Here is a 10,432-nt window from a genome sequence, read left to right on the forward strand (position 1 = left end):
TTAGGAGAAGCGCGTGAGCACTAACATGAGCCACTGAAGCAGTGGCATACGAGAGGGTCACCGGGGGAGTTTAGTGGGCACGTAAAGGGTTTTTTGTTTACGCCCGTGCGAGCAGGGCCAGTTTTGCGGGATTTTATGCCTGAGAGGGTGTATTGGATGCTGCAGCACCCCGGGCCTTACGGCCTGGACCGGCCTAGTGGCCAGACGCGTTTGTGGCTGCCCTTAGGCATAGTCTGCCCTGGCGTCGAGAGCTAGTCAGGTTGCGGTTGAGATCGTGCAGGCTGCGGGGTCGTAGGACTCAGCCCCGCAGCCACTGTGGTCGTGCTATCGCGTGCTGTCGCGTGCTGCGTGTTTTGTTATGTTTGCTGTTTTTGTTTGCTGCCCGCCTGGTCTTTAAGAGGTAGCTCGCCCGCTGGGTCTGAGGTTGTTACACCGGTAGTAATTCCGCAAGGATTACTGGCGCGGTGAAGGGTCGGAGTGCGTTACCCTGTGGACTCCAGAGCTGTTTGCGCTCTGCCGGGGAAACGCCAGGTCACGGCAGCCCTCGATTGAGAGCCCTGTCGTTGGTTATACCAGATACACGATTCACGCGATCTGGCAGAATAACCGTGGAAACCGTAGTCACACACACACACACACACATACACACATACACACACACACACACACACACACACACACACACACACACACACACACACACACACACACACACACACACACAGACACACACACACACACACACACACCAGCCTTGTTGTATATGAACCAGCGCTTGAGAGATGCGCCACGTCAGTGCGCATGTGTAAGTTGTGGGGACATGTGCCACGCCAGGACGCGAAATAAGCCCTCCCACACTTTGTTTGTGCTTTTTATTGCTGCGTAACGTGCATAATGGACCTCGCGGCGCGGCGTTTGACCCCTAGCTCTGATTGTGGGGCGTTCCCCGAAATCCGCCAGGATGGGCTCCCAAAACCCGGTGGACCCGCAGGGACGACGACAGACCCCCCAACTTAAGCGGCCCAGAACTTCCTCACCAGACCACCCCTGATATAACTGGCCGCTCGGCGGGGCCCATGCAGCCGCTCGGCGGGGCCCATGCAGCCTGCTAATCACCGACACGCAGGCCGGGCAGGTCACTCGTGGCGCATCCCGCCAGCCCGGGGGCCTAGGAGATAACGCTATATCACACACGCAGTATATCACACGCCAGCACGCTCAAGGCACGGTCCGGCCGGCCCAACCAGCATACCAGGGGAGGGGATCCCTGCTCCAGAACGCCCCCGCTCCGCCAGTGACCGCACCTACTGACGAGCAGACACGTTGCAGCTCCCCGCAAAGGCCCGCAGAAACCCGAATTTCGCACAATTCGGCGGCCTGCACGACCCGCACCCCTTGCTGCACCCCGCAGAAACCCGCAGCTGGCCCAAAACATGCCGCCCACACACTTCGAAGGCATACCCGCACACCGTACACAACTTTCACAGACACAGCCCGGCAGCATCGCACACCGAAGTCAGTCAACCCAGCGCTCGTATCTTACGAAGGCAGGGGTGGCGTCAGTGGCCGAACTCCTTAAAATGGCTTCGTTTGGTTGACGAAACAGGCTGCCGCCGCTTCATTCATCCCCAAAATGTTTCCGGGGGCTCCGCCCCCGACCCGCACGGTTCGTGTGCGGCGGTGTCGGCGATCTCGGCCATTACAATGAACCCCATGCCCCAGAACAATCTCAGATGTCGACACACGCCCACTCCTCCCGTGCTTCCCGCCGACCCAACCTCACTCTCCCGCCGTCAACACCCATAGATACAGCCCTCTGAGTCTTCTTAGTTCTTACGCAGGTTTCGGCCGTGGAGTAGCCGCTGGAACCCCCTGTCCTTCGGCCAAAAATCCAAAAATGTCCGTCAGTATGTAGAGGGCCACAAGGCGCTTGCATTGTTACGCCGCTGTGGGGCGGCCGGCGCCGGCGCCCCAACCCGCAACAATCTAGCCATTACCGTCACGGACCGCCACGGACCGCTCACAGGGCGGCAACGGTGCTGTGTTAATGACCAGCCTCTACAGCTTCACCAAGTGCCGCCGTTCCCAGCGCACTATCTCGCATATCTCCCAGGCGCACCAGGGTCCCCTTGATGGCGCCCTGGATGGATGTATGTGGCTGCTGGCTGTGGCTGCTGGCAGCAGGTCTTCCCGCCGCACCTCAGAGGCCGTACACTGCACGCTCGTAGTCCTCCCGGGGCATGATGATGGGGCGGATGGTGCAGGCGGGGGGCCCGCCAAGTATTTTATTAAGCGCTCTGAGCGCCAGTGGGGCCAGTGCGTGGGCTGTGGCCATCTGCCGGCATAAGGTGGGTGCGCAGCCAATCCGCCTACCGTAATCCACGTGGATGTCAGGTGTGGGCGCAGGGGAGGGCGCCTGGGCGGGCTTTAGTCCCTACGCCCATACGAGATCGCCAGTGCAGGTGTAATGGTTTAGGCGATGTGGGCGAGAGTGAGGCAAGCGGGACAAGTCGCAATTACCATCATAGCGCAGCTGAATGCGAGGGCATTATCGAGCAGTATGGAAGCATGGGCATAGTTGCCGAGTTGCTGGAAGGCTGCGTAACGCGCTGTCTGAGGGTTCCGCTAATGCGCTATCCTCACGCTCCGGACGGCCCAGCCAGCAACACCACACGCACCATGACGCCACGCAGCAGCCAGTGTAAGGTGACTGGCCCAGGGGATGGGGTGGGGGTAGAAAGCTCTGAATCTTACCCAAAAATTACAGAGCTGTAGAAGAGCATTACGCAAGTTCATTTAGTTTTGTCAGGGGTGGTTTGGTGAGGAAGTTTAGGAAGTTCGGGGCCGCAAAAGTTTGGGGGTCTGTCGTCGTCCCTGCGGGTCCACCGGGTTTTGGGAGCCCATCCTGGCGGATTTCGGGAAGCGCCCCACAATCAGAGCTAGGGGTCAAACGCAGCGCCGCGAGGTCCATTATGCACGTGATGCAGCAACAAAAGCACAAACAAAGTGTGGGAGGGCTAATCTGCGCGTCCTGGCGTGGCACATGTCCCCACAACTTACACATGCGCACTGACGTGGCGCATCTCTCAAGCGCTGCTTCGAGTTCATATACAACAAGGCTGCCGATGTACTTTGTCCATACATCACATGGCAGAGGGCTGAACGCGGGGTGGGCTGGGTTGAGGAGGTTTCCAAGGATGGAATGCGTGTGACTGATGTCTCAGAACAGGACCGCCGATGGCACAGCATGATAGCGCTGGTCTAGAGTAGTCGACTGGCACAACTTTGGTACTCAATGGAGGTTTGTATAACCTTAACCGAGAGGTTGTGTCCTTGGGGGGTCGGTCGTTCCCTGACGGGGGGTCCCGGGGGATGGAGTCAGGCACTTTGATTCCTGCCGCCCCTCCCCCCGTGTGCGTCAAGCACTTCGTTTCTTACCGTCCCCCCGTGCGCGCCTGTGACCAGCGCCCGGCGACGGTAGCCAAGGATTAACCGTGCCGGCGCTTATCTACTAGACACACAGAGACTCTGTTGTTGGCTCCCCATCACGGCTTTTGGATCCGCGTCACCCTCCTGGTCTTCTCTGACTCGTTGCTCTCCCTCCCCCGTCCTCTGCCAATTGTTTGCCATTTGTTGGGTATGGGAACTAGCTGCGCCCTACGGGACTTTGCCAACCTGCCTTACCACTGTCCCATCACACACCCGTCCTCCGCCCGCCGAATGAACTACCATGTTCTCAGTCTGCCCTGAAGCGAGGTGCCCGCGTCTGTGTTACAGAACGTCCGAAACATCCGGTCCATGCTCCGCCTCATCCGCATTCGGCTTTCATATGCCAATCTTCCGATGGTTCCGTAATCAATCTACCCTAAACCCGGAATGCACCAACCACAGACCCATGCTATGGGTGTCTTTGGGAGGTTGATAGCATTCATCGAGTGCACGTTATCGCTACCATCACCACATGCCACACACGCACACAAGCCTCCGTTGTCACTGCTGGTCCGCAGCCATGTCAGTGTCCACGGTTCCACGGTAATTAACACTCACTCGCACTGCATATGGTAAAGAATTAGGAGAGCAAACCCAGGTTGCGAAGCTGTTGTACCCCTCATCCGACCGCCGCCTCTTAGCAATAGCTCCAGGCATGCAATGGCCGCTTTAGGCCTCGCCGCTGCCGTACTTCTTGCCCAGCAGGATGACCTGCAGCTGGTCGTAGCCCGCCAGCACACCGGCGCCAGCCACGGCACGCAGGATGTTGGCGCCCGCGCCCTTGAAGAGCGACTTCATGCCCTCGTTCTTCACGATCTCCTGGAAGCAGTGGAACGAGCTGTTGTACTTGACAGCGGAGCCCGAGGTCATCATCATGCGACGACGAATGGTGTCGATGGGGTAGGACGCCAGGCCTGCGGGTTGATGCGGGATAGGTACGACATGAGCAACCATTCCGCCGTTCTGTAGTGAGCAAGGATTCTTACACCGTGCCGCAAGGGATGTATGCCATGACCTTGCATAATAGCACGACCAAGCACGGCAGCACTCACCGGCGCCGATGGTGATGCCCCAGCCCAGCAGGAAAGCCGCCAGGAAGTTGTTGGCCAGGGGGCCGACCAGCACCACGGGCTTCAGCGAGTCGTACATGCCGAAGTACAGGCCGCGGTACACAACAATGCCCACGCACGAGATGTTGAAGCCGCGGTACAGGCCCGCAATGCCGTCGGAGGCGATGGTCTTGCGGTACACGTCCACCAGGCCGTTGAACTGGCGGTCTCCGCCACCCTTCTTGGCCGACTTCGCGTCGTTGGCCAGACGGGTACGGGCGTAGTCCAGCGAGTAGACGAACGACAGCGACACAGCGCCGGCAGCACCGCCCGAGGCCATGTTGCCTACACAGGAAGGACGGGGGAAAGTGTGGGTGAAGTGGGTCAACCCGGGCGGACCAACAACCCCTGTGATACAAGCATCTCATGGGTCATGCAAGACACATGCAGCAATGAATCCCACAATTCGTGACTGTCGGGGCTAGGCCCAACCGGGACCTACGACTGTTGCAAGACGGCCGACGCTGCACGCAGGCACGAACTCACCCGCGAACCACTTCCAGTACTCCTTGTCCTTGTTGAAGCCGAACATGCGCTTGAACTTATCCTTGAAAGCGAAGTTCAGGGCCTGCAGCACACATCGCCGCTCAAGAGTCAGCTTGCCGGAAGGTCACATGCCGCGCGAAAGTTCAATCAACGTGACCACGTTCCCGCGCTTAGTTTGGTCAGCTCGGCGGCAACGCACCTGGGTGGGGAAGTAGCGAATCACGTTGGCGGTGTTGCCGCGCCACAGCGAGCCAAAACCCTCCTCGCGGACGGTGCGCACGAAGCACTCGCCGATGCCCTTGTAGGGGGAAGCCAGGCGGCCCTGCTTGATCATCTCATCCTGGTTCTGGATCAGCAGCTTCACACGCTCAATAGGCGCGGCAGCTGTCTTGGACACGGCAGCAGAGAGGCCGCCGGCCAGGAAGTCCTGCGAGCAGTGCCGGCAAAGAGCAATCAATCAGGCTTCGCGGCCCCCGGCGGCTTTTGGGCTTAGAGCGCTAGATCCGCGACATTGCTTACCACCATGAAGTTCTTCTCCTCCTTGGCCATGTTGTCGGGACCCTTTCCGGGACGGGCGAGGGTTATACCGAGATGGAGAGGAGACGCTGGGCTCCTGCCGCTTACACTAGGCACCAACGACGCTACGACGCGCCAGAGGGGAAGTGGTATGGGCAAACACCGCTGGGAATGGGGCGAGTTGAGGCTGACTGAGGGCTCTTCAAAAGTCTGAGCGCGCGATGGGGCCCGATTTAGGCGCCCCCATGCACTCGAAATCTGCACGCTCGTCACACGCTACAAATCGTAGTGACCTTATTTAGCATCTGAGTGAGACCACCGGTAGCCAGGGCGCGGGCTTGTGTGCAAGTGTGCAACAGGCTTCCGGCGCGATTAGCCGGCGAGCAGTTTGCTGACGTGCAGTTGTCTACGCATTTGATGGCAGAATGTCTATCCGCTGCTACTCTGGGCTTGCAGAATGTCGACAGCCGCTGAGGAAAGCCGACGACTCCCCTCCCCTCGGCGTGCTTCCCCCTTCGCGTGCCGGGCGGGTAGCAAGCAAGGTAGCAAGTCACTCCTCGTGCGCGCCAAATGCACGGAGAGAGGCCCCCTCCCAAGTCTTCGAATCCGCGCCTTTCCTACAAGTACCCCACACTATACCACCAAAGCTGCATTGCACAGGACTGCACCAAATGCAATCTGCTGAGACGCCATTACAGCGCCTCTGAGTCTGAGTCTCCAAGATAAACTCGCGTCTCTGCGTTTCTCTGCACCCCAACAGCTTCTCCCCCGACCTGCCAACACTGGTCTGCTTCTCTATGCTCGTATGCTTCTCTATGCCTGGTATGGTGCTCGGCTCCCTGACGCCGGGTTCTTCTACGTCTAAGGAGGCAGTTTCCCCACGAGTAAGCAAGAATTGCTTACCGTGTGCAAAGAAAGAACCCCAGCTGCAGCTAGACACGCCACTAAGCACGCCAGACGCCGTGCTGTCCGAAACCATAGGTTCTCGGACAAGCTTGGCCATACGCCCCTATCTGCTGGGGATAGCTAACGCGAAACGCGTACTACTGCGCGAATTAGATGAGCCTACTGAGTCTGCACCTCATGCCGCCCATCCTGCTTACTACTACCGTACGTCGCCAACCGCTGAAACGGGCCACCGCGCCTGCATTCTCGCGCACTATGTAGCTAGCCTATGTCCGGATCTTGTGCACGGTGCGGCTGAGCGCCTCCTCCTCGCGCAGCTTAGCCTTGAATGTGTCCAGTTTGGCCTACACGGCGGTAACAGGGGGCACAAGGGCCAGGGACACAGCCAGCTTTCATATGGACGCGGGGGACCGAGCAAGTGTTACCAACAAGGGAGGCCCGCCTGACCACAGCAGCCGACCCCCAGCCGTCCAATCACGTATCGGCAGCCTGACGCCCATACCTACCTGCAGCTCCTGGATGCCCTGACGCTTGATGTTGAGCAGCGCGCTCATCTGCTCTACGTAGTGGTCGATCTCGCTGCCGGGCTTGTCCACCTCCTGCAGCAGCGCCATCTCCTGCCGCATGGTCTCCATGTCCTCCTCCAGCTTGGCCCGGTGGAACGCCACCAGGTTCTCCTCCTCCAGCAGGATGCTGTCCATTAGCTCGTCATGCCGCTCAGCTAGCGCCGCGGCGGAGCCCTCGCCGTCCGCGCCCGCCCCGCCCCCGCCGCCGCCAGCAAAGGCGCCCGCCTGCACATGACGTGAAACAGCAACCATCACAGCTTGAGGGAGAAATTCGCTTCGTGCATGGCGCTGGTGGTGTTACAAGCATGCGCCCGCTCGTCCACACATCGTCGTCCTCCCGAAACGTGAAGCTCAGTCGAACTTCCATCACCAGCACCCGTGTCATCTCCCCGAGCCCTGGCCAACCGGCAGGCCCACCTGTTGTCGGGGTGGGCTGGGGTAGCGGTCCGACGCGCGCTCGCGGTCCCGTTCCCGCTGCAGGTCCGCGCGCTCCCGCTCCCGCTCCGGTGCGGGCGCCGCCGCTTGCCCGGGCCCCGCCGCGCGCGCCACCGCCGCATAATAGGCGTCGTCACCCGGGGTCACGCCACCGGGCGTGCGGTCCGCCTTGTCCTTGCGCAACTCTGCGGCGCGGCCCGGCGTGCAGTTTTTGTTTCCACCTTGTCAGGTGGTGCTCAATGATGCAGTCGTGAACATAAATCAACACCTGTATGCCTGCCGCCAGCGCCTGCCCTTCGACCTAAGCCAGTGCCGGCCCAACATCCCCTCCACATCCCACATCCAACCCACCCTTGACGCGGTCCGCGTATCGCAGCGTGTTGAGGGTGTGCTCCACGCTGCTGGAGCAGGGCGAGATGTTGGCGATCATGACCGTGCGCGCCTGGTCGCCCACAAACGAGTCACGCAGCACCGCCGTGAGCTTGGAGCCGCGGAACGGCACGTGGCGCGCATCGCTGTCAAGCGCGCGGATGCACTCCTTGAGCGCCAGCAGCGACTTGTTGATTTCCGCGCCCTCCAGCCGCGTCTGACGGTTGTTGTCAAATGTGTCGGCTCCACGCTCACTGCCCGCCAGGTCGATGAACGAGATCTTCCCCACCACGCGCGGCTCAGGCGCATCCTCGCCGCGCCGAAAGCCGCCGGCCGGCGCGGGCGCGGCCCGCTTGAGCGCGAACTGCATGATGGAGTGCGAGCGCGACGAGTCGGCGTTGGCGGCGGTGGAGCCGGTGGAGCGGTTCTTGGCGCTCTCCTCGATCAGCGCCTTGACACCGTCCACGTCGTCCACGCCAAACTCCTTGAGCCCCACCACCACCACCTTCTTCTTGCCGTCCTCCAGGATGTTCAGCTTCTTGCGTGCGTTGAGCAAGTCGAACACCTGAGGGGGCGAGCGGACGTGCGGGCACAAGGGCCAGGGACAGAGCAGGATATGTGCAGTGAGTCAGCCGACATGCTGCGGCAATGCAGGTCATACAATCCAGAAAATGCAGGACTATGCAGGCGGCAATCTGCCCCAACCCAACCCTACGTTTCTCCAAAAGCACCCCAGGCGCTCAGTAGTAGATCCGCTTGCTGCTGCACCCCGAACCCGTGCTGCCAGGGCCCGCACGACCCATTGTGCACCGCCAAACCCCTTTGTGCCAACACGCACACGTGCAGCGCCCCCACCCCTCTGCAAACCCGCAGGCCTCCCAGCCCACACCTTGTTGCCGTAGATCTCAAAGCACGACACGCACAGGCTGATGTCCCGGTACTGCTGCTGCGCCATGAAGGTGAAGATGTCGGCGGAGGCGCGGATGGGCAGCGGCGACATGGTGTACGTCTTGCCACTGCCCGTCTGGCCGTACGCGAAGCATGAGGCGCGGCCGTTGCGGAACAGCGTTCGCACCAGCGGCCCCACCGTGAGCTGGTACACGGCCTCGTTGCTCACGTTCTCGTCCAGCGACTCGTCAAACTTGAACGCGTGCTTTTCCAGGTACTTGGTCAGGTCCACCTGGGGGCGGGCCGATGTGCATGCACAGGTGACGAGGGCTAGGCAGGCCTGTGCCCGAGCCCTATAACTCATCCAGGCGTACGGTGAATTCCCATGTAAACGGCGCAGTTGCAATCCGCATCCGTCCGGGGACACGGTCACGGCCGCAGCCCCGCCTGCCACGCAAGCCCCTGAGACCCAGACCTGACAGGTCACGCACCTTGACCTTCTCCTCGTTCACCACGACGGTGTTGTTTTTGGCCAGCACGTCCACCACGTCGTCATCGCCGCGCTCCCGCTCCTGCGTGCCGCAGGCACATATGCAGTGGCTGCACAGGCACCCGCAACCGCACATCCCGCAGTTGCAACACTACAATCCTCACCATGGCCAGGCCCCGTCACCCACCGCCCCACCTGCCCACGATGCTCAAGCTGCATGCGCAACGGTCACCTCGTGCCCACCCACCTTTTTGCTGATGGGGCGCTTGCGCACGACGACACGGATTTTGGGCGGGTCCTCTCCTTCGGATGGTGGCACGCCCCCACCCCCGGATGGCACGGGCGCCTTTGGGTTCTGGTTCGCGAGGGGCGACAGCTGAAAGTTGACGCCGGCCTGCATGTTTGAGACGATGTTGACATGCAGCAGGAACGCGCGGGAAGGCAATTAGGGTGCACCCGAGCCCGCAATTGCACGCCGCTCACGTCGGCCAGTAGATCCCCGTCATTCTCATCAAGATCGATCAGCGCATTCGGCTTCTCGAGCGCTGGAGCCGGAGCATCCGACGACTTCACAGACGCCGCGATAGATTTGATAAGCCTGAAGAGCCGCTGCTTATCTTCAAGCTCTACAACGCCGTAGGAAGCATAGTCGCTCATCATGAGCCCCAGGAACGCCTGGTCTGAAACTCCACTGAATGCGGGGACAAAGCGCTTGAGCCCCGCATCCTCCAGCCCACGAGCTACTGATGAGCTAACCATGGCGTGAGTGTTGGTTGCGAGCTGCTCAGAACAGGCTAGGCCTCTACAACGACATTGCCTTTGAAGGTTGAACAGTCCGTGAGAGACTACACATGCGCCTAAAGTAATGCTGCTAACTAACAGCCATCAAAATGCATGAGCAACACGGTGAATGCACGATCGAGCCTACAAGAAGCAAGACCCCGCTGGCCCGCCCATTGACAGTGCCTGCACGCGTGCCGTGCCCTAGTACAGCGCAACGTCCGAGTTTCTTGATTCGTCTTTACAGGGGGCGTAATTCTGCGTATTACGTGTATTAGAGGCTGTGTCCTTGCCCCTGCTTGTCATACTGCCCCAGTGCCCGGCGCCCCGGCCACTGCTTTGCCACACTCGTGGCTACACTCTCTCTGCACTTCATTCGTGGAAGCTGTCGCCTGCCT

The 10,432-nt window shown here is 60.5% G+C and overlaps 2 protein-coding genes across 3 annotated transcripts; both read right to left on the reverse strand.

The window, feature by feature from the left end:
* Positions 1-3,344: 3,344 nt before the first annotated feature.
* CHLRE_09g386650v5 (uncharacterized protein) lies at positions 3,345-6,030 on the reverse strand. 2 transcript variants are annotated; one of them, XM_001695125.2, is made up of 5 exons: positions 5,604-6,030; positions 5,284-5,511; positions 5,085-5,166; positions 4,542-4,883; positions 3,345-4,403 (listed from the first exon to the last, which is right to left on the reverse strand). In XM_001695125.2, exons 1-5 carry the CDS (start codon positions 5,631-5,633, stop codon positions 4,159-4,161), a joined length of 927 nt encoding a protein of 308 aa, XP_001695177.1. In that variant the 5' UTR covers positions 5,634-6,030; the 3' UTR covers positions 3,345-4,158. The 2 variants fall into 2 exon arrangements, with proteins under 2 accessions (XP_001695177.1, XP_042920689.1); XM_043065393.1 differs by having other exon boundaries at positions 5,604-5,758.
* Positions 6,031-6,134: 104 nt separating this feature from the next.
* CHLRE_09g386700v5 (uncharacterized protein) lies at positions 6,135-10,148 on the reverse strand. Its single transcript, XM_001695123.2, has 8 exons — positions 9,738-10,148; positions 9,502-9,648; positions 9,256-9,336; positions 8,766-9,056; positions 7,859-8,441; positions 7,490-7,692; positions 7,013-7,297; positions 6,135-6,850 (listed from the first exon to the last, which is right to left on the reverse strand). Exons 1-8 carry the CDS (start codon positions 10,011-10,013, stop codon positions 6,773-6,775), a joined length of 1,944 nt encoding a protein of 647 aa, XP_001695175.2. The 5' UTR covers positions 10,014-10,148; the 3' UTR covers positions 6,135-6,772.
* Between the last annotated feature and the right edge of the window lie 284 nt (positions 10,149-10,432).

The sequence above is a fragment of the Chlamydomonas reinhardtii genome, chromosome 9 (genome assembly GCF_000002595.2).
Source record: "Chlamydomonas reinhardtii strain CC-503 cw92 mt+ chromosome 9, whole genome shotgun sequence".
Taxonomy (NCBI): domain Eukaryota; kingdom Viridiplantae; phylum Chlorophyta; class Chlorophyceae; order Chlamydomonadales; family Chlamydomonadaceae; genus Chlamydomonas; species Chlamydomonas reinhardtii.

What these genes read in the sequence shown, in the direction of transcription:
- CHLRE_09g386650v5 (XM_001695125.2), bottom strand. Translation starts at nt 5,633, where the DNA reads ATGGCCAAGGAGGAGAAGAACTTCATGGTG. An exon ending in AGGAGAAGAACTTCATGGTG is followed by an intron (nt 5,512 to 5,603) that starts GTAAGCAATGTC and finishes CACTGCTCGCAG; the next exon opens with GACTTCCTGGCCGGCGGCCT. An exon ending in GTACTGGAAGTGGTTCGCGG is followed by an intron (nt 4,884 to 5,084) that starts GTGAGTTCGTGC and finishes CTTCCTGTGTAG; the next exon opens with GCAACATGGCCTCGGGCGGT.
- CHLRE_09g386700v5 (XM_001695123.2), bottom strand. Translation starts at nt 10,013, where the DNA reads ATGGTTAGCTCATCAGTAGCTCGTGGGCTGGAGGATGCGGGGCTCAAG. An exon ending in ACGGGGATCTACTGGCCGAC is followed by an intron (nt 9,649 to 9,737) that starts GTGAGCGGCGTG and finishes TCAAACATGCAG; the next exon opens with GCCGGCGTCAACTTTCAGCT. An exon ending in TTGAGATCTACGGCAACAAG is followed by an intron (nt 8,442 to 8,765) that starts GTGTGGGCTGGG and finishes TCGCCCCCTCAG; the next exon opens with GTGTTCGACTTGCTCAACGC.